The sequence below is a fragment of the Electrophorus electricus genome, chromosome 7, assembly GCF_041902795.1.
Source record: "Electrophorus electricus isolate QZ-2024a chromosome 7, ASM4190279v1, whole genome shotgun sequence".
Lineage (NCBI taxonomy): Eukaryota > Metazoa > Chordata > Actinopteri > Gymnotiformes > Gymnotidae > Electrophorus > Electrophorus electricus.
Genome location: NC_137503.1, coordinates 14535240 through 14561148, shown reverse-complemented (window position 1 = coordinate 14561148; position 25909 = coordinate 14535240). Strand labels below are relative to the sequence as shown.

Below are 25909 nucleotides of genomic sequence, written 5' to 3'. Positions count from 1 at the left end.
AAACCCCATCCATCTTCTCCATGGCACTCACTTGTACAATTTAGCTCAATTATTAGAAAATGTAGAAAAAAATTTGAAAAATAATGTGAGGGAAGAACACACCATATAGACACTTTTGAAAACATTGCCTCCCACCTAAGCTCCTTCTGTTAAGGATATTACATGGTGTCATGCCCATGTCCCCAGCTCACTACAGTTCCCAACCTGCTGTTGGTCACCCAGTTAACAACCCAGCTAATCACAGACAGTTTGTCAGATCATCATCACCAGATTATTAACATCACCTGTTCTTCTAGTCCCAGTGTATTTAAGCTTGCCTACTCCTTCTTACCATTGTGCAGTATTGCTTCCAGTATCACTGTGCATACTGAGTGGTTTCTCCTGTCTTGCCCTTTTGTGTACCAGGTCTTGTTTTTTTTTGTATTTTCTCTATTCTGACTCTTGCTTGCCCCTTTGGATTAGTCTGCCTATTTTTGGATTGCTTTTGTGGTATTTGACTTGGGCTGACTTTACTCCATGATTGTGCTTATCCCTGATCTCATTTTTCTGGCTCTGACCCCGCCTTTTTCTCTGACTACTGATCTGGATTACAATAAAACCCAAACCTCTTATCCGCAAGCATCTGACTTTCTCTGCCCCATTACACATGAATTGTGTAGGACAAATGTTAGTGCAGTTAATATGAAAATAACAATTCAGGGGAGACATTCTGTTTTGGACTATCTCGCAGGACCTATCCTGGTCCCACCATACCAACTCCCTGGCAAAGAAGGCTCGTCAGCGTCTTTACCACAATGTAGTACATTGTGAATCAGTAGGTGATCGAGAAATTTCAGACATGGCAAGACTGAGGTATATGTTAAAAAAACCCTTAGCAATAACCTCACCACAATGTACAAATGTATTGTGTATTAATCAGTTTGTGATATTCCTCCAAAGACATAGATTTACTTCTCAGTTATGAAATTAAAAAGCCATTAAATGTATTTTTATACTCACCAAATAATGCATTCTGAAATTGCTGAGTCAAAATCTGCCCTGCCATAAACCATAAGATTCACTGTAAAAATGTATCATGGCACTGTGATTATAAACAACCTTATTTAAACCTCTGTAAGACTCTCATAGGTTAGTTATCCCAGTCATAAAATCTCATAATAGTGCAAACATGTTCTCGCTATGTATCTCTCTATGTCGTGCAAATGTGCTCTCTCTCTCTCTCTCTCTCTCTCTCTCTCTCTCTCTCTCTCTCTCTCTCTCTCTCTCTCTCTCTTTATCTCTCTCTGGGTCTCTTAGTTCCTGCTTATAAGTGGGTTAGGTCATTGGAAACCACTGATGTTTGAGCTGCCTCACATAAAAGGCCAAGACTTTTGGCAGCTCACAGCTCTGGTGGCAGCAGGATCTTAAAATGGATATTATACATTTCTTACTGAAACTGTTAACCATTGGCTTTGTCTTATCCATGTGCCAGGCTGTCAATTGTATCTGGAAGACTCAGTACGAACATATGGGGAGATGTTGTGATGCCTGTCCTTCAGGTAAAATATTGATATTATAATAATAGTAATCTTGTTACCTTCATTGTCTCTTATGACATAGTAATGTTAAAACAACATCCCTTCTCAAGTAAGTCTTAGTATATTTCACAAAATGAAAAAGCCAAACAATGTCTTTCCAGCTATTTAAGTTCCAGTTAGATACCGCTTTGCTACAGGACCCCAACTGCACTGAGTGAAGTTGCTTATCTGTATTATATAGGTGAATATCCCAAAATACCTTGCAATGATACCAAGCCTAGTACATGTGAGAAGTGCCCAGCGGCAAGCAGCTCTAACACCAGGTGCTCCTGCGGCAGTAATCTCTTGTGTAATAATACTGACTGTTCTCAGTGCATTTCCCGACCACGGTGCAAACGAGGAGAGGAACTCAGGCGAAACGGTAAGACTTGGCTCACTTCCTCTTACCAGGGGTTTCCGTGTCATACTTATTCTTACCCTAAGATGGTGAGCAACTGGGTGGATTGTAATTGTGTTCTGAAAATTACTGGCTGGGGTCTGAGCATAGAGTGTAAGAGGCTGTGGTTTGGGTTTGTGGTCTAGTTTGGAGCATTTTTCTTTTTAAAGAGCCTGGGGGGTGTATATGGGAGGGGGAGCAATTTATAAAGAAACTGAAAACAGCAAAGCCCACAAATATAGTGTGCAGGCAATGCTCTCTTGTACTGTACACAGTGTACATTTGATGTCCTGGTTTTTTGCTTGCTGTCTAAAGATCCCTTGACCAGATTGGTATAAACAACAAAGATAGATACATATCTGAAAAATAAAGCCAACAATGATCAAACAATTAAAAAATACTAAATAGCAAAATCTACTGATATCTTCAAACACATTTTTTGTGAACCTTTGGTAGGTAATTACATATTCAGTTATATTTGTGAACCATGCCTTAATACAACATACAATGACGCTGAGGACAGCATGTGTGAGCCCATAGCAGAGTAAGTGACATTTAAGTTAAATCCAATATAATCTTGCTCCATCTCTTGATATTCTTATTATAAATGTTCTGTTTTTCGTAAACAGCTGCCGCAAATTTGGTTTGTCTGTACTCTTCCCTGGAAACATGACGCACAATGCAAGATGTGGTTGGCAAAGTGGTTAGTGTTCTTTATCAGTCATTCACAAGGCTTGAGCTCTTATTATTTCATGAAAGTTACCCTTAGACTGCACAGTTTAGTAACTGTTACATTCAAGATGTATTCAGAGTTCTGATTTGCTTTTGGTTTCTTTTTATAACTGACATAACTGCTCAGATGCTTAAAAAAATGTATTTGTTGAAAATACTTTCAATGCCAATGTAATGTTAGCATGCGGTCATATCTCATAATGAAATTTTCAGCTGTCTGCTTGTGCTGTCATAGTTGCTTCCTTAAGCTTTTTTGTTCAGATTGCTAAGGTATTACATATGGTAGTTTGTAGTCACACTGATGATGACAGCAACACTATCATAAAGTGTCCATTATGGTCTATTTCAGCTCTGGTCAATGTAGATGTATTTAATTCTAAGCAGTAAATATTTCTGTTATCTATTATCTATTCTATTAACTATTTTTTTCACATTCTTTTCCTCTTAATCTTTTTTGCTTTGTTAACCTTGGAGAGTCAAGATTTTAGGGACTGTAACAAATGAGTGAGATGTAAGTTCAGGAGTTGGATTACTTTTAATGAAGGAAACAAAAGTAAAGAATATTCTCAATTTAAGAAAAGACATTCTTCTTGTACAAAAGCTGATAGCGTTAGTTTTCAATAAGGCTAATGTGAAGTATTGGACAAAGGGTGTCTGTGGAAATAAAAAGGGGAATGGGAAATGGGAAACAGAATGCTCAGTGATTAATAAGTGGGTGATTTGGACCTGGGTAAATGATCGGGTGCTGTGAATGGTGGATGAGTATGTGTTCTTTGCTGGGTGACATGACAGCGGCACTTATTTTTATCTGCCTACTTTTAACAGATGATGATCACTTGGCTCATATAGTTATGGGAATGTGTTTAGCTATCACCAGTTTGATCTGTGTGGTGCTGCTTATTGATGTCTGCATTCAAAGGGCCATGCACAAGAAAAGGAAAACCAGTAAGTGACATCAAACAATTATGTGCCCACTTAATATCATCAGGCTATATTAGTATTTTCTTAATCACTGAATCTTGTCCCATTATTATTGAGCCAATAAGTGTTTCTGAAATTCTGTGTACTTTCATTTCAGTCTGTATGGATGTCATGCTGAAATGCATTGTTAGGTCTGTATTTTTAAAAAAGACATTCCCATTTTGTGGGAGTTCAGATGGTATAATCTAGTGGGTAACAATGCTGCCAATCCTGTGCAGGACTGGGGTTCAATCCCCATCTAGGCCAGTGCTCTATGCTATACCAATAAGTTCTTGGGCAAGAGTCTTAACATTATGCTTGCCTACGTCTGTAATAGAAAATTATAAGTTGCTCTGGATAGGAGTGTCTGCCAAATGCATTAAATGTCATGTGAAAATGATTAACCTCAGTGTGTCTTTCTGTAGAGTACTATCTGACACATCCGGATGATTGCATGTGTAAACTGTCCAAAGAAGAAATGGGTGAAAAGCATGATCCACATATCAGTGCTGTCCTTTCAGAAGCCTCCACTAAACAATGTGATGTTTGAAGTTAATTTTATTTTCTGGAAACGTACTGCAAATATCCAGCAGCCGCACACCTCTTCAGAATCTTTTTTTTTTCTTTTTTCTTTTTCCTGATGTGTTACTTGGTGAGAATAACTGTGAACATTTTCTTTTCTATTTTATTGAAAGGTTATATTTCTACATGGACTGGCAGAATGTAGCGTTCAGGTGTAGTAAAGAAAAGCTATTTAAGAATAATTTCAGAACTGGAACTTAGATGCAATAACCATGAATTCATAAAATTATTGTTATAATTGTGTTACTACTATCTGGAATAATAGCAAGGACAGCCAAATGCCTGGAAATATTAAAATGATTAAGGAAAATTTAGGTTTGAATTTGGGTTGTAACTCAGATTGTCAAAAAGGGTGAAACAAACTATTCGTGGTTGCTCATTTATTTTTAGCCCTGCTCAGGAGTCATTGGTATATAGGATGTATGCTGGAGAGTAGTGTATCTGTTGTTGGCATCAGGAAATGGTTCACTATGGTATTGTCTAATTCAGTTGCTGAGTTCTAGCCCAACTTCATTATGGTGAGATGTGCAAGAAATTACAAATAGCACGACTGCGTTAATCTGTGTTTGTGTTGTATTCAGTACAGCATGTTATACATGCACTTCATCAGCCTGACCAGCCCAGTATAAATATCTTGAGTAGATAATGCATATATTGCAAAGGGATGCCAAAACCAGCATGGCTTGATCGGCAGAATTTACAATCCGTTTTATGACTTTTGGAGTGTGTGTGCGGGGTGGGGGTGGTAGGAGGTGTCTTCCTTAAGTCAAGATCACCTTGTATAAATGATTTTTGGCTTAAAGAGCCAGCCTATGGAGGTGCCTGCAGTCACTTACAACTGCATTCAAAACACACGTTTAATTCATTGTTTTGTCACCCAGTGTTGTAATTAAAAAATGTTGTAAGAACATTGGTGTCTGTGTTTACCTTTTTTCAACAATAGATTTAAAATACTTTCTATTCTAATTTTTAAATTATTAGTCTAGTAACCTTTTTGCAATTTTCTGAAAATGAATAGACCTTTCTTTTATTTAAAAATTATTTATGCTCATATATTGTTCATTATATATGGTTTAATTATATGACTTTGGTCATTATCCATAACATTAAAATCATTTAGGGCAAGGTTTCCGCATCTGAGTTTTAACTGCTGCAAAAAGCACAGAAAAATCCCAGAGTCCTGTGCAGCCTAATGCTAAAGAACAGCCTACAGCGCAGTGATCCTATCGGGGTCATATGACAGCAGGCAGTTCCTTCCAAACATTACGTTGACACCCGCTGGTATACAGACTGAAAAGAAAATCACCAAAGACTTGTAATTCTTCAATCCAAAAATGTTGGCACTTATTAACCGTTTCCTAGATTGGGTCAAGTCCCTGTTCTGGAAGGAGGAGATGGAGTTAACCCTTGTTGGACTTCAATATTCGGGGAAAACCACGTTTGTCAATGTGATAGCTGTAAGTGTTTTCATCACCCCATTTGGTAATATTGCTAAGCTAGCATTTCCTACCTTGCTATTTGCCTAATAGCAAGCTATCCGATGAGTCATGCAGTTTTTACAAGTCATGAAACTAGCTACATAGCTGTGTGAATATGAATTATCTTTAAGGTTCGAGTTACTCAAATAGCTAGCTATCGAAGTGACTGGATGTAACAAAACAGCAAAAAGTGCATTAGCTAGCTAGCAATTGACTGCTAGCTTACTACTCGCCTTAGGTACCGTGACTAGCTAGAATAGCTAGCACGATAGCTGGCCAGTTAACGCTACATATCCAGCTTGGCCTAGACATTGTTGTTAGCTAGGTTAGTTCGATTTAATTTTGCTTGTTGCGATAAATTAGCAGCACTATCTGACTACAGATGTGTAGTGAAATGGTTATTTTAAGTAGTGGGTTAGCTCACAGCATATTCACCAGTGCAACTAGCCATCCTTGTTAGCTAGCTATCTTATTAGGAAACGCTAGCTACGTTTGAGCTAACAATTTGTGCCAAGCTGCTGGCTAGTCGCTAGTCGCAGCTCTAATGTTGGACTTTCAAGATAGTTAACCTAACGCTAGGTAGCTAGGTTGGGTAAATAGCTAATTAGTTAGCTAGACTGCTAGTGAAACTATGTGGTCAGTATTTATTTATATGACGTATGTCGAACGATATGCAGCTATATTAAACTTATCCTATCGACTTCAATACTTCCATAGCAACTGTTAAGCGGTGTAGGATGAGTAATCGACTTGCTCATCAGCACCACCAACATCAGGTAGCGTTAACCGACAGCTAGAAAAATTAGCTTAGCTATCTGTAGTTAACAAAGAAAATTAGTCAGATCGAATCAAGGAGGTGCCTTACTGGTATAAATAAAATTAAATGTACCAGTTCACTTATATAGCTACCTAGCTAATGTTCTTTGTCGCCAAGTCCCTGGTATTCGGCGTAAGATATCTAGCAGTGACACTCGTGAGCTCAGTTTCCAGTGTCCTTGGATCATTCCACTGATATTTGTTTTGCTGTACCATTTTAATGTGAAACATTAATCTGGTTTTCTAGAGTACATGTTTAACAAGTTCTACTAGTCTGTCTAGTGGCCTGTGCACAGGGAAGCAAACTAAACGTATGTCTAAACAAATCAAGCCATATGTGTATACACAGATGTAATATGTGGGTTAACAAATTACATGCGCATACCAAATTAATTCTCGTGTGATTGGAAGCTAAATTAAATGTCATATATTGAAAAGCATGCCTCAGAACTGCAGCTTTACCAAAACATAAGCTAAACCAAACTCTATTGTTAGGTAGGATATGCAGGGTATGGTCAAAGTACCGTATGGAACAAAATTGGCGCATACTGTGAATTTTATTTTTGTTTTTTTTGAGGGGGGTGAGGGAGAAGTATAAGGGAGTGTGTACTTTGAAAATATTAAACTGTTGTGTTTGTTATTCCTCTGAACATGGGCATTCAGTAATTCAGTCAGTGCCCATCAGTTTCTTTCATAGAATTAGAATTCGTATTTGCAATATTGTAGTAGCCAGTCAAAAAGTAAAGAATTATGCAGTGTTACTGCCCATGTGCATGCACAGTAATAGCATAACCTCAATTACCTGCAGGCAGATACTTATCTTAATAAACCTAGAATATCCTTTTCTAAGGATAAATTTCAGTTGTGTGTTGTAAAAACCGACTAGTTCCTTTTTTTTTAGTCGTGTCATGTAGAAATGAGGATAGCTGATGAACATGTTTGAGGGCAACCCTTAAGTGTGGCTTATATGTACCCATTGGCCCACTCCCTGCTTCCTCTTTTTGTGTTTGAGCCTTCATTAGGTAAACTTCAATAATACAAAAGATGGACACCCCAAAATATCACCACAAATGTCATTGGATAAGTCATGCAGTCTAAACATTTGTTTAATTGTTCTTGAATAACATCCCTTTATTATGTTGCAATGTTTAAAGGGTGTTCTATATGCCTAAAGTTTTGTAAAAAGTAGCTGAAAGTAGCTCAGTAGCTGAATCACCTTTTCAGCAGGCTAACAGGCATATTCCTGTGCATATTATAAACCTGGGCATGGGTGTGAATGTATGTGTGAGTTTGTTTGTGTGTCTGTTTATGTTGAGAGGAGAGATGGTGGGGTTTCTTTTAGTCACAAGACTCATGCACCCACTTGCACTTAGCCCTCCAGGTCAGATGACGTCTGTGATCATATGGTATGATGATCTTAACTCCTTATCTGTCACAGTTGCTCAGCAATAGCAGAATGAAATTAATCACACAGCACTAGTTTCAAAAGTTGCTGTTATGTTTTTTTAATGTAGTATGTAGTATGACAAAAGTATATTGACTGCACTAATTATTTTTGTTTTAATCAAGTAAAAATAGTGTTCTCTCTCTCTCCTTATTTGGATCTTTTATTTGTGTGTGTGTGTGTATATGTATGTATATATAAATAAATAAATAAATAAATAAATAAAGTGTGTGAGAGAGAGAGCGAGAAAACACTGTTCTTTGGATCTTTATATATACATACATATATATACACACATATATTCAGTACAGGGGAGTAACTACATTGTACTGTACTAAGAGATGTACAGATATTCAAAATTGTAGTGACAGAGGTCCTTCATCAGCTGTGCAAGCAAAGTGTTGCAGTTGTCACGGACACTCAGCCTTCAGTGATGCTTAAGCAGACCTGCACAAGCAGGGAGAATTGTTATCATGCAGCAATACATGTATGAACCTACATGTGAGGATTTTGCAAATTATTCAGAATTGTAGGTACTTCATCACACGTATAGCTTTTAATATTTTCTGTCAGGATGAAAAAGAAACAATGCATTTACACACAAATGGACATCTCCATGGACAGTGAAATACTGCATAGACTTCACCGCAAAATAACTTGGCATTGATTACCTTTTGAGATTTTCTGTTTTATATAAGCCTTGGTCAGCATAAAGAACATCCATTTTACATCAGAAGGGAAATGTTCTGGTGAAATAAATAACTCATTTACTGGACTTTGAAGTGGTATTCAATGGACACACATTGAATATGTACATTTTGTCCCCAGAAGAGGAAGATTAAGCTAATTAAAAAAAAACTGATTTAGGTTTCACAGATTTTGGCTTTAAGATTTATATTGAAGATATATTTATTACTGAATTGACAAGTTGACTACTGTAGACATGAGTGCTCAGCAAATGAAATTTACTATTTCTGGCAGATTGTTTCCACCATGTTTCATGTTATTTTACCCCAGAACATATAATGCCTATATCTAATCAGGAACCCACATCGCCATTGGTTTTCTGCAATTTGTCTTCTTGCAGAAAAAAAAAAACACTTGCTCTTGTTGAATTTGATTAAAACGACAGATTTTTCTAAAGCTCAGGACTTTATGCATACCAGGCATATTTGGTGGCATAGTAGTCTAGATTTACTTTAAGTAAAGGAGGAGTATCTATCTTGACATCTTAAGTATGAGGAAACTGGTTCATTTAAAAGTACTTAGTATTTTTGCATCACTTAATTAAGAAATTGTTTTTAATTTACCAGTAGGCCTATAGCTCTCACATTCTTATTAATGCCATTCATGACTGTTATGGCAGAAGGCAAAAAGAAGAAAAAAGAATATGATTGAACAAAAATTAATGGTGCCAATTATGAGCTAGGAAACAAATTGTACTGCTTAGGTCAGAGATCTTTAACTTCAGACATCGAATCCAGTTTCACACTAGACTCCCGTATGAAAGACCTGTAGTACCTAGACTTCAAGGGCTGTATTATATTTAAAACCTGTATTCAAATGTGAATAGTGAGATTTGGATACCTGTGTTTTATAATATAAATTAACTAGCAGTGAATTATGACATCCATGGCCAGATTTTAAATGCAAGTTATGGAATTTAAAAAATACAGTATGAGTAAATTCTTCACACATAAGTTGACTCTTAATGTTACTGTGCTTATGCAATATTTTCTAATATTAAAATGAGTATTTAATTGGTGTTTCTAAACATATTTCTGAACCTATACTTTTTCTGAAACTGGTGTGGATATGCATGCTATTGTGATACATCATTGTTTCCTACTGAAACAATTGATAATAAAGCCATCTTATGATGCGAGTGTTCAAACTGCTACTTTGAATATCTTACCAACAGACATTTAACTTTTTTTGGTCAGTGCAGGCACTAATAAGCCGACAGTTTAAACTTGTCATTACGTTTGGATGGAAAGATGAAGGATGAAAGGCCATAATTAATACATTTTGGAAAAGCAACGTGAATAAACATAGTGTAATAGAAGTATATGCGTGTGTGTGTGTGTGTGTGTGTGTGTGTGTGTGTGTGTGTGTATGTGTGTATGTGTGTATGTATGTATGTATGTATGTATATATATATATATATATATATATATATATATATATATATATATGTGTATATATATATATATATATATATATATATATATATATATATATATATAATGTGAAGATACTGTAATTGAGTAGGTGTTTAATTTGTATCAAGAGTATTTGTAATTTGTTACTTTAAACCCTTTGTTTTAACCCTTAATGATCCATCTTGTTCGCATAATTCACACTTACCAGTGTGACATTATGCATGCGTCCTGGAAATTAAACCCATGATCTTGGCCTGCTGGCACATTTCTCTACTTGTTCTACCAAGTGAGCTGGTAATAAGTATAAAAACAGATTTATATATATAAAAAACAAAATTCAAATTATGTTAAGGTGTCCACCCTAACACCCCACACCAATAGTTTATTCATTTTCTTTGCTATCTGTGTTTTAGTCAGGACAGTTCAGTGAAGACATGATTCCAACAGTTGGATTCAACATGCGGAAGGTCACAAAAGGCAATGTCACAATCAAGGTACAGCTTTCCATATCTTGCCATCTGGGACAAGTCCTTTATGTGTGTGGTTATCTTATTAATGAATAGTGTAGCTGAATGTAATTTCAACCAATGTTTATGTTGTGTAGATCTGGGATATAGGGGGACAGCCCAGGTTTAGGAGCATGTGGGAACGGTACTGTCGAGGAGTCAACGCAATAGTGTAAGTGTCTGAACATCAGCCTTAAAGCAGTACATATAGAATGTTCTACAGCAATTAGCTGTACTGACTAAATGCCTTCAGGTAAATGCTGGTTATTTTCTATTCTTAAGTCATGTGGCTTGCAATGTGACTAGCAGTGTGGCAGTAATGGCAGAAAAAAACATATACTTAAAGAGGTTACCACTCCAAAAATAACCCATTACATAGCTCTATACGTAAAGTTTTCCTCTCTTGAAAAGGTACATGGTGGACGCAGCAGACCGAGACAAAGTAGAAGCCTCCAGAAATGAGCTGCACAATCTGCTAGACAAACCACAGTTACAAGGAATCCCTGTATGTCATAAAAATTGGATTCTTAAACAACTTCACAACTAAAACACCGAGTAATATTCTGGCATCAGCCAAGCTAATATGTTTAGTGTATTTTCAGGTATTGGTACTTGGTAACAAGAGGGATCTACCGGACGCCCTGGATGAGAAACAGCTTATTGAAAAAATGTGAGTAACGAAACTTTTTTTTTCTTTATATTTATTTTCATTCAAAGACGGTTGAAACATTGCAGTGTAGTTAGATCAAAGGTTTTTTTTTGTTTGTTTGTTTTTTTGTTTGTTTTTTTTTTACTGGAATATATTCCCATACCAACCCAATCCACAATACCTTTAAAATTAAATTGTAGAAAACCTGGTTAAAATTAGTTTAACCTTTTAGTTTGTTTGTTTAAGATAATTTATAACTGCTTAAAGTGTCACCTTTTAAAGTATATTAAATATTAACATTTTTGTTATAAATGTTCTGTCAGTAGAGATGTGGCATCTGTTATACCGTTTCATTGGACATGGTTTTCACTAAGATATTCTATCTTGTTGGATTCTGAGCCTTTACAGATCAATGACAGGTTGTGTGTATGTGGGTAATCATGGGTAAATGGGGAAATTGGTTACAAAATCATTTTTGCTTGTTTACATGTACATTGGGCTTCACAAAATATGAGAATTGTTCATCATTAGCATAATATTGACCTTTTGCAATATTTATAATATTGAAGCCTACATAACAAAAAGAAACAAATCACATGTTTATTTTTATGTGTTGTGTGCACTCTGAGCAAGCTCAGATATTCCAGATGAATGTCTTCATGAATCACAGCATTCATATGATTCAGCAAATGGAAATAAGGCTGTTTAAAACAATGTAGGCTAATTTTAACCATGTCAAATCAATGGTTTAATGAAATATATTGCAAGTTGCAAAATGTAGCTGTATGATCATGATGCCAATCATTTTTGTCCACACCATGCAACTGTAACATACATGGATTGTGAGGAAGTTGGCGAGCTCATAATTCTAGATTTTATAGACAAGACAACAGGTCAGTCCCTGTTTTGTTTTGAGTCATCAGATGTTTCAGTAGTGAAAGCATCTTCCCAAAGGGGGATTCCTTTGTGACTTTATTATTCTGATAACATATAGTGATCGTGTAGTGAGTCAGAATATGTAGCCTTGAAGTATATCACTGAGAAACTTACTAATAATTTCTGTGCATGTTTCTCTCTTGAAGTTTACAAAAGAATTGCTGCCATCTATAGGGCACTATTTACTTTTAACCTGGATGCATAACAGGAAGCTCCACGGTAGTAGTAATAGTAGTAATGGTAATAATAATACATGTATTACTAATAATAATTATAATTTTTTCATGGACTGAGACAAAATATTTATTGACAATTTGGACACTTTTTCTGCCATGCATTGTACTCAGGACATTTTTGCAGAACTGATTACATTTTTCTTTTTAAGAAAATAATTTAGAAATATTTACAAAAATATTTACAAAAATTACCAGAGAACGCTTCCAACTATTAATGTACAGAACTAAAAACATTTGCATCTTTGGCATTTAGCAGGTAATCTTGTATTAAGCAGTGCTTCAGTTTTTATTCACCTAACTTGGTAGCTTGATACCAAATCGCTAAGGGTTACTGTCCCAAATGCATTACTATAGCTATGCAAAAACATATGAGCTCATGTGGGAACTGGTATGATAAAAAAAAAATGTCTTTTGTCAGGAACCTGGCTGCTATTCAAGACAGGGAGATCTGCTGCTACTCCATTTCTTGCAAAGAGAAAGACAACATTGGTAAGTAGCCATGTAGGTTCATAATGAGGACCCAAGACAAGCTTTCTTGGCTTAAAATATGTCTAGCCTTTGGACTGCAAGGTTTGTTATGTTGTCCCAAATGTGTTTGAGTCGTTCAACACTGCTGTCCTTCTCACCCTTCCAGACATCACTTTGCAGTGGCTCATTCAACACTCAAAAACACGGAGGAGCTGAAACCGCCACTCCCTCTGCGTTCCAGCTTTGTCTGCTGCCATGTTACTCACAGTCCATCCTGCTCACTCTGTGAAACTGTACAGTTGCCTATCCTGCTATCCCATCACACTACTCCTGCTCTTTTTCACAAGCATCCCGTTCTGTCCTGTCACAGCCTTCTCCACCTTTGACAACACATTGTCAGCAGAGCAGAAGATCTCATGCCTGCTAAACTAAGCAGCTTAACGGTTTCTTCTCTATGATGGGATGTAACAGTCTGTAATAAACACCAAGACCTGTCAGTCCCTCTTGACAGGTTTCCCCCAAAACAACCCTATTTCAAAAAGTTAGGGGACAATAAAGACTATCAGATCAAGTTCTGCCTTTGCCCTTAGGTATGTCAGGTATTGCCCATGTGAGAGTGTAATTATGTATGATTGTTGCTTCTCTCTTTTTGTTTCTCTCTCTGTCTCTCTGTTTCTCATGTTGGCAAAAATGTTTCTCCTGAGAAAACAGTATGTAATATATAACTGAAAGGAGTGATTAAGCCAGCAAATCGCTTGACAAGTAAATACAAATGTTGATCATGTAACATTTTTACAAAAGTGAGCAGAAATGTATTTAAGTGAATGTATGGAAGGTTTAGGTTTAATTTTCCTTTAACACGATGATGTCCTTGAATGCTGTTGGTACGCTGGGAGACAGAATGGGAGAAATTAAAAGTGCCTTGTGCAGTGCATCTGTCTCTCTCTCAAGCGAAACAGTATGCCAGGTGTGCCTGCCTGGAATTGGGAGGAAGAAGACAACCTATTAAAAAGTTAAAGAAAAATAAAATAGGCATGCTTTTAAAGTAGGTTATTGCACCATTGTCATTATCGACATAATCTTTGCTTTGATATCTGTGAAAAGGCAAAAAATATTAGAAACCCCACTATTATCAATGCACTTTTGTAAATATGAGCCAATAAATAAATAAATAATTGTTGACATCTAACAGGAAGCTTGTTTTGTAATTGTTTGAATTTGTCTACAATATGAAGAATAATTAATTATTGGAGTTGTTTAAAAAATTCCCCTATTTTTCGCTTTTTATTTACATATATGCTTTTTTTTTTAACCCGAGTAGTGTTCCCCCCAACGAAACACAAAGTGACCCTTCACCTCTTTCTTTTTATGTGTACTAATGAGGTTTTCTGCAGCGTCACTTGTGATTTCGTGAGGCACAAACTACTTGTGGTTTTCTTATTGGTCTAAAAATTAAGTTTCGTTTTATCGAGCAGCTTGCCACGACATCCAGACTTATGGGCCTATAATACTGACACTTGAACACGCCAATCACAACGTCCTTAATGACGACAGTAACAGTGTACCAATCAGAAATGAGACCAAAGAAAGGCTTGGTTTGTTGACAGGAACTGTAGTTAGCTATGTGAAACAGAAATAATTAAAGAAAAGTAGGCTAGCTAGCTAGATAACAATTTGAGGGTCGATAAATCGAAAAACTGCGTCCACTTGAATTATGACTTTTAAGGCCGTTAGCAAGCAAAGATGCAATGGAGGTCAATAGTAGTGGGTCTTCTTGTGTTAAGGGTGGCCCTGAGTTGTGTTCTCTGGCTCGCGTTTGGACTGGGACCTAGCTGGGGATTTAACTTCCCAATTAAATTCAGTTTTAACTTGCACAAAATCGAACTTCTCAAGAATGGAGACATGGCAACGTCTCGAACTAACGCCTGGTCCCAGAATGTGTACGATAATCGAGACCACCAAGAAAAGACTTGCTCAAAAATCAGTGAAAATATACCAAAGAAGTCATACCTCAGCTTCTTTAAGACTAGCAGAGACGAATACGATAGGAAATATAGTTCCTTTTCCGATGCTCTTAAAATTAAGATGAGGGGAATGGCGAAAGACATGTTCTATTTTGGATATGACAACTACATGAAATACGCATTTCCCGAGGACGAACTTAACCCTATTGATTGTGAAGGTAGAGGACCAGACGTTCTGAACCCGTAAGTTACTTTCTAAGATAGCTAACTAGCAAGCTAACCTAGCTAGGATATCTGGGTAGCTAGCTAATTCCTTAGCTACTTATATTAGTAACACACCTCAAGAGTTTGTCACAGCTAGCTTCATTCATCTGTGAATCAATAGCTGCCTTGTGAAAGTGGTTGTGATGCTTTATTGCTTTAGCTAGCTAGATGCTATGCACAATCTACATAACCACAGTGCATTGAATTATTGATGAGGTGTGAGCAAATATGAGGTTTTTATAGAGAGGAATATAATAGCCAAAATTATGGTATTATGGACTGAACGCAGAGACAAAGAAGCAGGGTCTTGAATGACAATGATCGGCAGATCTCGAAATGTGTGTTAGTAGCTAGCTAGTTTCAAAGAGAGAAGAAAATTTTGTGTAACTTTCAGAGAGTTAGGATAGTTGCTTGTTATAGCCCGAGAAATCAAATCTACCAGTTATTAGCATATTCAAACATTTCACTTGCATTTAATATATTAATTCCAGATCAAACATCAACATCAACGATGTCCTTGGCAACTATTCCTTGACGCTTATTGACACTCTTGATACTTTGTTGGTAAGTAGACTATTAAAGTACGACGTATTGGCCACATATGCCTAGAGTTTATTGTCTTAGCATGTAAGGAAATGATAGATCTAGGAAATATTTACTGAAATGCTGTTGATCTTGGAGTAGAGTTCCTGGCAAATAAAATTCACAATGAATGCATCGTTGTATAAAGACCTTAAGTATTTACGTTACACTTTCAGTGTGGTTTGTTTTGATCATTGAGACTCTGCCCAAATAAATTAACCAAATCAAGTGAGGACACATGGGATTGCTGATTGAGTTCGAATCTATAAATCAATCCTACATTTAAACCTTTTTAGTCCAGGAAGTTTGCTTCAAACTTAAATGCACACAATTGTTGTTTTCCTGGCTCTGCAGGTGCTTGGCAATGTGTCTGAATTCCATCGGGCTGTCAGGCTGGTGATTGACACTGTCTCCTTTGACAAGGATTCTACCGTACAAGTGTTTGAGGCCAACATCAGGTACAGCATCCATTGTACTGTGTCCCCTGGATCCCTTGTATACCTTTCTTTACAAGATCCACTGTGTCTCAGGCAGACAAGAGTCCTATATATAGAATGAAGTCGCAGGGTTTTGTGGCCCGCTATGGCTGTTCCTGTGCATATAAAGCAAAACTACAATCATGGCTTCATGTGTTACCTTTTGACTTCAATTAAGGTAGCACTAGGGAAAAAAAGGTTAATTTGGATGTACATCAAAACACTAACCAATTACAGGAGCTTACCCATGTGAAGTTTCACACACCTTTGTTCATTCCCCACATCCTAATACAAGGATACTGGAATTTAAAAATCTTACAGAAAATAAATTAACTCTGCACATATTAGGATGTCACTTATTTCCTATTCAAAACATCTCATGTGATTTGTGCAATCAACCAAATGCAATTTCACTGTGAAACTAAATAAAAGATGACACTGTGAAACACTAAAACCTGAGTATTTAGACAGTTACTGCTCTGTTATTTTAAACTTGTACGATCTCCCCCCACATGCTTGAGGTTGTGAGATTAGCTGCCACTTTGGAAAGCTCACTAGATCCATTGAGATGTTATGTCTAAAATGTTTATCTGCTGTCCTCATATGAGGCTTTGCCATTTACATGTAGCTTGTTTACACCTGGCATTAACATGTTTCATATCCAGATTGTATCTGGATTTACTTTGGCTGCATCCCAAAGTTTACACTTTTCACTAAAATGTATCCCCATTGTGACCAGATGAGAGCTGATCTTATTTTCTCATGTAAATGTCATTCCAACCTATACATCAATTCTGTTTTACTTGCTGAAACCTGCTGTAAACATGGTTCCTCGTGGGCTATTATCTTTTACTAAAACATAATCAATCCATTTTCTGAAAGCTTTTTTTGTAATTCTGACTACATATTTGGGCATAACATTGTGAAGTTAGGTGAAGCAAATTACCTAACTAGCTACTAATGTTACTAATGTTATTACTAACTAAAGCATACAAATGATGTTTGCCATTTGCTAGGTAGCTAGCTTGTTAGCTTCTTTGCAAGTTATTGGTAAAATCCATTGTCAGTCCTGTCTGCTTTACCAACAGGAGTTAGCCAGTAGATACATTTCCACTTGCAAAATTGTATGTGTATACAGACAATGCATTCATTGTCCTTTTTTGAGAACAAAATTACATAATAGTCAGTGGACACCAAAATCATCAACCCATTGAGGGCTGTATTCAAAAATATTCAAGTAAAAATCTGACACCACAGGCTGCCATAAATTGCGTGAATTTCATCATGGCAACTCATAATGTGAATCAGTATTGTGTAAAACCCACACGTGCCTGTATGCACTCCTGGCAATGTCTGCACCTGCTACTGATGAGACGTTGGATGGTGTCATGGTGAATCTCCTCCCAGACCTGCTAGACAGGGCATCAGTGAGCTGCTGGACAGTCTATGGCACTACCTGGTGGTGTCAGATGCACTGATGCATAATGACACAGAAGCTCTCAGTTGGATTTCAGACCACTTCACTGTATGCCAGTTCTGGTGTTGGCGAATGCCAGTCGAGGTGCACAGTTCTGAGCTGTGAGTACAGGTCCCACTAGAGGATGTCGGGCCCTCATGCAACCCTCATGGAGTCTGTTCCTGACAGATATAACACAGTAGCCCATTAGAGGTAATTTTGTAGGTTTCTATCAGTGTTCCTCCTGTTCCTCCTCACACAAAGGAGCAGATACTGGTAAAGCTGCTGGGTCCAGATTTCCTTGTGGCCATGTCTTGGTATCTCCTCCATGCGAAGCATCTTTTACCACTTTTATACCACTGACCTGTGTTTAATCTATGTGATCCTTTTTGCATCAGCGAGACAAATCTTGTTGTTACCAGGACATAGAAATTTGCAATGGGACCTGGGATAATAACTGCCTAACCTTTTTAAATGGGCATTCAGCATTATTAAAAAGGGACATGGCAGTCACTGTATGTCATTAAAAGTGGATGTGAGTTTTGTTTACTTGTAGTTCAACATAGTCAACTTTTATTTAGCTCTGGTCTTAAGCTTGGTGCTAAAGGGATATTACTGGGCAGTTACCTTTTGATTTCCAGGAGCAGTCAACCACAGTTAAAGCAACCAGGGTGGCATATATTTTACTCAGCACAGTTTTGTGGTCATACTATGAAAGTTATTGCTCTCGGTAAATTTTAATTACTCTTGGTACACTTTAAGTACAAAACTCTTGTCTACCACTTTGCAGTTAGACCTGAATGGGGACTGGGTTTAAGAACTGACCAAATTAATCACTCCCCAGCCTTAAAGGCCTCCTATTGGCTTGTCTTCCTGTCTCACCATTTCCCAGAATCCTAGGCAGCCTCATCTCGGCCCACATTCTCCTGACTGACCCTCGGCACCCCTTTGGAGACGTGGGCTTGGAAGGTTATGATGATGAACTGCTGCGACTGGCCCACGACCTGGCCGTGCGACTACTGCCTGCCTTTGAGAACACAAGCACTGGCATCCCCTACCCTAGGGTCAGGCACTCTCTTAATATCCCCTGTTGTAGTTATATACCCTGTGTCTGTTACTTCTGGTCTTCATTTTTATCTGTCTCTTTTATTTTTAATTTCTTTCTCATTTTAGACTTGGTTATTGGCCCTTACAGTATCTTGACTGAAATATTATGTACTGTGTAGTATATATTCAAAGTAACATTATACTAATGCTTATTAGCAATGCTTTCTCTTACTATTTAATTTTACCTATGGAGAAGTTTGTGACATGAGCAACTGTTTTTAAACATAATTATCTTGTTCGGTGGTATTCGGTCTGTTATTTCTTTTTCCTCCAGCCAACCTGCTTTTTTTAAAACACGATTCCCCTGGCTCGCTCTGCTTTACACATGCTGTGTGCAGGTCAACCTAAAGAGTGGAGTGCCTCCTGACAGCATCAACGAGACCTGCACAGCGGGGGCGGGCTCTCTGCTTGTCGAATTCGGCATCTTGAGCCGCCTAATCGGCGACTCCACCTTCGAGTGGGTGGCCCGGCGAGCTGTTCGGGCCCTGTGGAGCCTGAGGAGCAATGAAACAGGGCTGCTGGGTAAAGCCCCCTCCCCCACTTGTACTCTTTTCAGTGTATAGTACACAAAGACTGCTCATGTTTCGAGCTGCGTTCCACCTCCATTTCAGGGAACGTGGTGAACATCCAGACGGGCCAGTGGGTGGGCAAACAGAGCGGACTGGGTGCAGGGATGGACTCTTTCTATGAGTACCTGCTCAAGTCTTACATCCTGTTCGGGGAGAAGGAGGACTACCGGATGTTCATAGCAGCTTACAAGAGCATTCAGAGCCACCTGAGGAGAGGGTGTGTGCTTCTGTGTGTGCTTGTGCATATGGGCCATTAGGACACGAGGTCTTTGAGAGGCATGTAGGACTGCCTGCTAATAGTTTCCATAACAGTACAACAGTACACTCTAGGTTGAGAATCAGACATGCTTGAATGTGTTTTGTCATTAAAGTCTTAGGAATCCTAATAAACAGGTGCTCCTATTGTTAGAAAAGATGAAAATTATACCTGTAGCTGTGTGCGTGCATGTGTGTGCGTACATGCGTGTGTTTGTTTCTACAGGAGAGAGGCTTGTAATGAAGGAGAAGGGGATCCTCCCCTCTATGTAAATGTGAACATGTTTAATGGACAGATCATGAACACCTGGATTGACTCTCTTCAGGCATTCTTTCCTGGCCTACAGGTATGTCATATTGTACAGGGTTTGGGCATATCCTCCATTCCACATCTCGCTTGCTTTGAGCCCACTCACACTAGTTACACTAATCTGACAGTGAACATTGTTTGCAGTCCTGTACACCAATGTTTCTAGTCCCAGGGCCAACCAAACAGTCCATATTTTTTGCTTTACCCCATTTCCTAAAATGTCTGAGGCAGGCTATTGAGAACATTTAAATATCTGGTCTCTAGGTTAGGGCAACAATGTGGACTGTCTTTTGGGTGTGCTGTTTCCTATGTGAGTGCAAAATGCAAATGACCACAATTTCTCAGTTTCCCAGAACTTCTGTTTTCTACGCACTTATTTTCAAGTCAACTGTAAACATAGCTCCTGCAATTGCTTTTGCCTTTGTTTTTCTAATTCACTAAACGAGAGCTGGCCCCATATCTAGTCATCCACTTTTTTCTCGCCCCATTTTCTCAGGTTTTGATTGGAGATGTGGAGAATGCCATTTGTCTGCATGCCTTCTACTATGCAATCTGGAGGCGCTTTGGGGCACTTCCAGAAAGGTACAACTGGCAACTACAGGCCCCAGATGTGCACTTCTACCCTTTAAGACCCGAGCTAGTGGAGTCCACATACCTGCTCTATCAGGTGCAGATACTCATTTGCGTTCTCTCTCTCTCACTCTCTGCCCATGGTGCTCTCTCTGTGACAGACTTCTGGGAGTTGCCTCCTGAGTGTATAATTCATGGGATGCAAATGACAAGGTCAGAGCCTAAGCTTTTGAAAATCGTGCTGGATTTTCTTATTATTTTTCACAGGCCACCAAGAATCCCTTCTATCTTCATGTTGGCATGCACATCCTTCAGAGCATTGAAAAGGATACCAAAGTCAAGTAGGCAGCTTGCTATATTTCAGGTTCATGTTACAGGTCACGGGGCATCCTGGAACCCTCTTTTCATTATGATCTAGATATCTTCTAGGTGTACATCTGCATGGCTGTTAATTGCTAGACTACTCTCTACAGGTGTGGCTATGCCACACTCCATCACGTGGTGGATAAGTCCAAGGAGGACCGCATGGAGAGTTTCTTCCTCAGTGAGACCTGCAAATACCTTTACCTGGTGTGTGCTTGCCTCCCACAAACTGCTTCACCACTTCACAGAAACTCAGTATATCTTTGTTAAATAGACTTTTTGTTTAACACACACATAATAGGTTCACCACTACTTAATGTTGTTTAGTACTCCAAAATCACATGTAAAAAAAATAAATATATATTACAATATACCATTTACAAAATGTACAAAAATATAGAAGCAGGGTTCAAAATGTGAAAATATTTAATGTGTGAAGGTATTAATAAATATCCCTCCCCCCAAAAAAACAATTAAGAATAAAAAAATAATTAAGAATAACCTTTAATTACAATTGGGATTCCAAAATACAACACAGCAATCCTTAAAATACAGTAAAAATTGAGTTGACAAAAGTATTGTGTGTTTTACAGGCTGCTACCAGGCATACCTCAGAAACTACACGTACAGTAGACACTACACACTACACTTTTTCCTTTCTGATTTAAAGATTAATTTGGCCACTGAATTATTTTAAATGGTTCTTTAATGTATGTTATCCAAATAACAAGAAATGAAATTGAGGATTTTCTGAAGCAGGGGCTGCAGCATTATTAGTGAAAGGTCACTGTCTACGTACATGCTCCTCTAAGCAGCTAACTACTAATGGTGAGAAACATCGTGGTGTACCTAACTGAAAATCCTAGCCTTCAATGAAAAATTAGAGGAGTATGTACTAGAAAATCAGAAAATCCTCAATTTAATTTCCTATTATTTAGCTAACATATATATGGAACCATTCAAAATAGCATGTTAGCCCGTACACTGCTGTGAGAGTCTCTGCAGCCATAATGATCAGAGTCATCAGACCAGAGTTGGATAAAAACATGTCTTGTAGTAATCAATAATATGTAACGTAGCCTATATGAATAGATTGATGTTGGAGTTTTTTACACACCCCCCCCCCCCCCACAAGACTGTCTTGTATTGCACAATCATCCACTATGAGCTTAATGTACATGGCTGCACAGAAATCCTGCTTTGTGGAATACCCCCTGGTCAGCATTTAAAATGGCATTCATGTTTCACATCTGTATCCTCTGCTGCTCTCCCTGTCAATATTTAAACTAAAAGTTGGAGTGGATGCATTAGCTCATGCTTTTCTGTGCATGTGTGTTTGGACAATAGCACCAATAGTACCTGAAGCATTAATGCATTACTATGTTCCTACAGTTCTAGAAATGTGAGTGAACATTATAGGAGAAGTAAAAGATGCAACATTTGTTGAGGTGTAATTTTCTGCAACAATCCCTCTTATACAACATAGACCTGGGGAACAGACCAGTCAACAATTTTACTATCTTGGCTTGTAACTCAGTCATTTGTGGGTCATATGTTTTAGTTCGATGTGAAGGCTGCATGTTCATATCCCCTGGCTGGCTTTTGTTGCTCTGTTGCAGCTCTTTGATGAGGACAACCCCCTGCACAAGTCCGGGAGCAGGTACATTTTCACCACTGAGGGCCACATAGTGCCCATAGACCTGCGCTTCAGGGAGAAAACCTGGGAGGAGCAGGCACCTTGGAAGGAGGCCAGCAAGGACCCTCCAGCCAACATCAGCAATGTGAGAATACAAATCTAAGGTTAACTGTTAAACCTGTAGCCTAGTGTACAGTTTTACTCATTATGCCGTGAACACAATTTCAAGTAATAGACATGTTGTGATGTGCCTCTATCTGTATCTCTCTTGTTTCTTTGCACATTTTATCATTGCTTAAACTACCAGCACCTGTGAAGAATACAGGCCTGATGTACTCTTAGATGTGCTCTTAGAATCAGTTTCCTAGACAAGAATTTCGTGGATTAAATTGCAGTTTGTGTGGTGAATCCCCACTAGATACCCCCCTCCCCCCCACTGATTTAGGTTTAGGCTTAACCTGGGTTTGTGAAACTGGCCCTAGATGGCTGAGAGCATATGTGCACCACTTAATGGTGTTAAGAAAATGTTATAATCCAGTAACACAATTTTCATTAGCTGACAAGAAAACAAATTTTCTAGAGTTGTATTTTTATAATTCTAGGCCCAGTCCTAGATTATGTCTTTACGTACATCTCTTGTAGTGTGAACGGATCCCTGAGGAGCGACGCTTCGCGCTTCCTTTGAAGAGTGCATATATGAGACAAATTGACCACATGGTGGGCCTTTCCTGAGCTCAGCACTGCCCCCAAAGGCCAAGAGGCTTCAACGCTAAACCCCCTGGAAGGGGTTCAGCAGTGTGGCTCTCCTAACTGAGAACATTTTTAGACTTATTTTTTGTTATTGTTTGTACAATAAGGTTTTTTTGGCCATTGAACCTCATAAGAATTGTTTAACAAAGCATGCTTTGTTGTGTTGTTTTGTTTTGTTTTGTTTTTTGTTTTGTTTTGTTTTATTCTATGGTTATTCCAGTCATCTCGTGTTGCTGCTGCATTCAGGACAGGTTTGTATTACAAGCCAAAAGTTCAGGGGAGGTGACGTGAGTCCTAAAGAAATTTTTATCACCAAAATAACACAGCTAGTATGTTTAGTAGTAAATAAATGCTTGTAAAGGTCTGAGTCTCTGGGTTTAATCTACTGTTAATCACTTTAGCATTTTTGTAGATTATTCCTATAAGTAACACTTCTCTGAGTGTAATCCAGTGTTATCAGGTGTGGATGTGTTTTCAGCAAAAAGTTCTCTACTGTCCAACTCCCATTCAGGGCTGACTGGCTGGTGCTTTAGGGTCATGTTTCCAGTCCAGTCTTTTGTGATCCCCAGGCAGTACACTTTTGCCAGGCAATCAAAAACACTGAAGACTTGGTGTAGCTATTGCAGGAGCTGCGATGAAGCAAGAATGTGCTTCTGGGTATCCAAGGATTTGGTTGGGTTGGGTTTTTCCCTTCTTTTTAATTAAAGAGGGCATCATTCACACTATGTAGTTCTATGTTTTACACATTTTTTTGTTTCAGTGCCATTTTTTATAGTTACAAAGGGCTCTGCATAATTGTTGAGTAGGCCTATCTTCTGCTTCCATGTAAGGATCTAGATTAACCCGAGCTTCCTGTTAAACTCTTCCTACTCTTTTGTACCATATGCCTTCCAGGAACACAGACTTCACAAATTGTTTACAAAATGTTCATTCTCTTGGCAATACTTGGTAATTCTGTGTTTGCTCTGGTACTTTGCAGCTTGGTTTGAGCTACACAGCCACAGGCCAAACAAGCTTCTCAAATGTTCCCTCGTCTATGCAGGTGCCTGAGTGTAATTATGGTGGCAACTTTTTTAATTATCGATTTTTAATTTTTTAATTTTTATTTTTTGCTTATCTTACTACTATCTAGTATATGTTTTATATTGAAATCAGGCAGATTCTAAAATTAAACAAGCTTCAAACGTTGCAGACAGATCACTTTGCATTATTATTATTTTCTCCTTAAATCCCATAAAGCACTCGTTAATGGTTGTGCAGTAGATGCATTCCTGGGGCCAGTCTGTGCCTTATATAACTAGGAATCTGTAGATAGACCTCAGGATCAACTTGATTATTTTTTTTCTCATGTCATATTCATACTGTTTGTCAAAACAATAGCCATATGATTATATTTCTTAAATATTGAAGTGAAGTCTGTGTTTGAGACACGAAACATGGCAGTTGTGTGTGACAACTTCCAAGTTCTTGTTGACATAATTTTCATACTGATGTATGATTGATTTTTTACACAAAGCCATTAAAAGGGATTGTGAAGGTGTTAAGGGACTATCGATCAACATTTTTGCAGAGAATTCAGATTCTATAATATTAAAGATTGTTTTTTGGGCCTAATATTTATCTTTGATTTTTATTTTGGTCTGATTTGAGTGGTTGATTATCTTGTTGACTTATTTATAGTGATTCCAGGGCCATTCTAAAAGTGCTGAGGATTACCTGTCATGTTTTAAGTGATTTAAAAATATATATAGTCTAGATTGCATGTGCGATCTTGAAATTGCCATATAACCTAGAGTTTTATTAATTACATTAACAAAATTCAATTACTTCAGTGACTACTACCCTGAAGCTGCAACATCAAATATGGAAAATTCAGTGCTGCCTACTTTTAGAGTTAGAATTGGAATAGTGTAATGTGATCAAATGATTAATTTCTCAACTTCATTTTAAATGACATGCATGGTTAAAAAAAAAACAAAAAAAACTTGTTTTAACAATTCCTCTGAATTCCTTTTGACATTCTTTATCTTTGACTTTAAAGAGGAGACTCAGGGATGATCATAGAAAATATTTCTGATGTAGGCCTAATTCTAACATGTGTCTGAAGTAATAAGTGAGTAGTGCAAACCAACTGTCTGTGCATTCTTAAGACCAACTCTGTTGAAGAGAGCTCTTGTTGCACAAATATTTGAAGATCAAAATAATATGTGACATTATGTATAAAGATGTTATGAACAATAAACTGTCAGTTTCTTCAACTTCTTTGACCTAGCTGGTTTTTATTAAAGGATACAGTCATTCATATATGCAGTATGTAATGCTATCTGACTACCACATTAACAATGAGAATTCAAAACAAGAATTTCACACTGGCTTGGACATTGCCCAGGTCAACAAGGTCTCTGTCAGATGCTGGGGGACCAGGGCAATCTGATGAAAAGTGGACTACTGGAACAAATACAAGACACTCATGGACAAGAGTGGAGACTAGAATACTGTTACTACTATGCTACTACACAGGCAACCCCAGTGTGAGGGGGTATATGCGGAGGATGTGGAAACTCCTCTGCATATGCATATGTGGGAAGGATGGAAATGTGGAAGAATAATGACCATCATGGGAGGATAAACCCCTGTATGGTATGTACCACCAGAAAATAGTAGAAGTGGGTGATATGGAGAAAT

At 37.9% G+C, this 25909-nt stretch overlaps 3 protein-coding genes across 6 annotated transcripts; all 3 read left to right on the top strand.

Annotated features, from left to right (window-relative positions):
• The first annotated feature begins 1307 nt into the window (after positions 1 to 1307).
• On the top strand, positions 1308 to 5135 carry tnfrsf18 (tumor necrosis factor receptor superfamily, member 18). Of its 3 annotated transcripts, XM_026996418.3 has the most exons (7): positions 1308 to 1538; positions 1759 to 1938; positions 2410 to 2497; positions 2583 to 2656; positions 3511 to 3630; positions 3764 to 3797; positions 4071 to 5135. In XM_026996418.3, exons 1-7 carry the CDS (start codon positions 1409 to 1411, stop codon positions 4093 to 4095), a joined length of 651 nt encoding a protein of 216 aa, XP_026852219.2. In that variant the 5' UTR covers positions 1308 to 1408; the 3' UTR covers positions 4096 to 5135. The 3 variants fall into 3 exon arrangements, with proteins under 3 accessions (XP_026852219.2, XP_081574649.1, XP_026852218.2); XM_081718523.1 differs by having other exon boundaries at positions 3764 to 5135; XM_026996417.3 differs by lacking the exon at positions 3764 to 3797 and having other exon boundaries at positions 1312 to 1538.
• Positions 5136 to 5455: 320 nt separating this feature from the next.
• arl8ba (ADP-ribosylation factor-like 8Ba) lies at positions 5456 to 14111 on the top strand. Its single transcript, XM_035524721.2, has 7 exons — positions 5456 to 5684; positions 10541 to 10621; positions 10732 to 10805; positions 11045 to 11138; positions 11236 to 11303; positions 12873 to 12943; positions 13089 to 14111. The coding sequence occupies exons 1-7, from the start codon at positions 5562 to 5564 to the stop codon at positions 13136 to 13138; spliced, it is 561 nt and encodes a 186-aa protein (XP_035380614.1). The 5' UTR covers positions 5456 to 5561; the 3' UTR covers positions 13139 to 14111.
• A 390-nt stretch (positions 14112 to 14501) lies between these two features.
• edem1 (ER degradation enhancer, mannosidase alpha-like 1) lies at positions 14502 to 25482 on the top strand. 2 transcript variants are annotated; one of them, XM_027000702.3, is made up of 12 exons: positions 14502 to 15129; positions 15642 to 15714; positions 16087 to 16190; positions 18557 to 18728; positions 19110 to 19293; positions 19383 to 19557; positions 19822 to 19942; positions 20402 to 20572; positions 20743 to 20816; positions 20949 to 21045; positions 22458 to 22619; positions 23117 to 25482. In XM_027000702.3, exons 1-12 carry the CDS (start codon positions 14666 to 14668, stop codon positions 23204 to 23206), a joined length of 1887 nt encoding a protein of 628 aa, XP_026856503.2. In that variant the 5' UTR covers positions 14502 to 14665; the 3' UTR covers positions 23207 to 25482. The 2 variants fall into 2 exon arrangements, with proteins under 2 accessions (XP_026856503.2, XP_081573221.1); XM_081717095.1 differs by having other exon boundaries at positions 23077 to 23217.
• Positions 25483 to 25909: the final 427 nt, after the last annotated feature.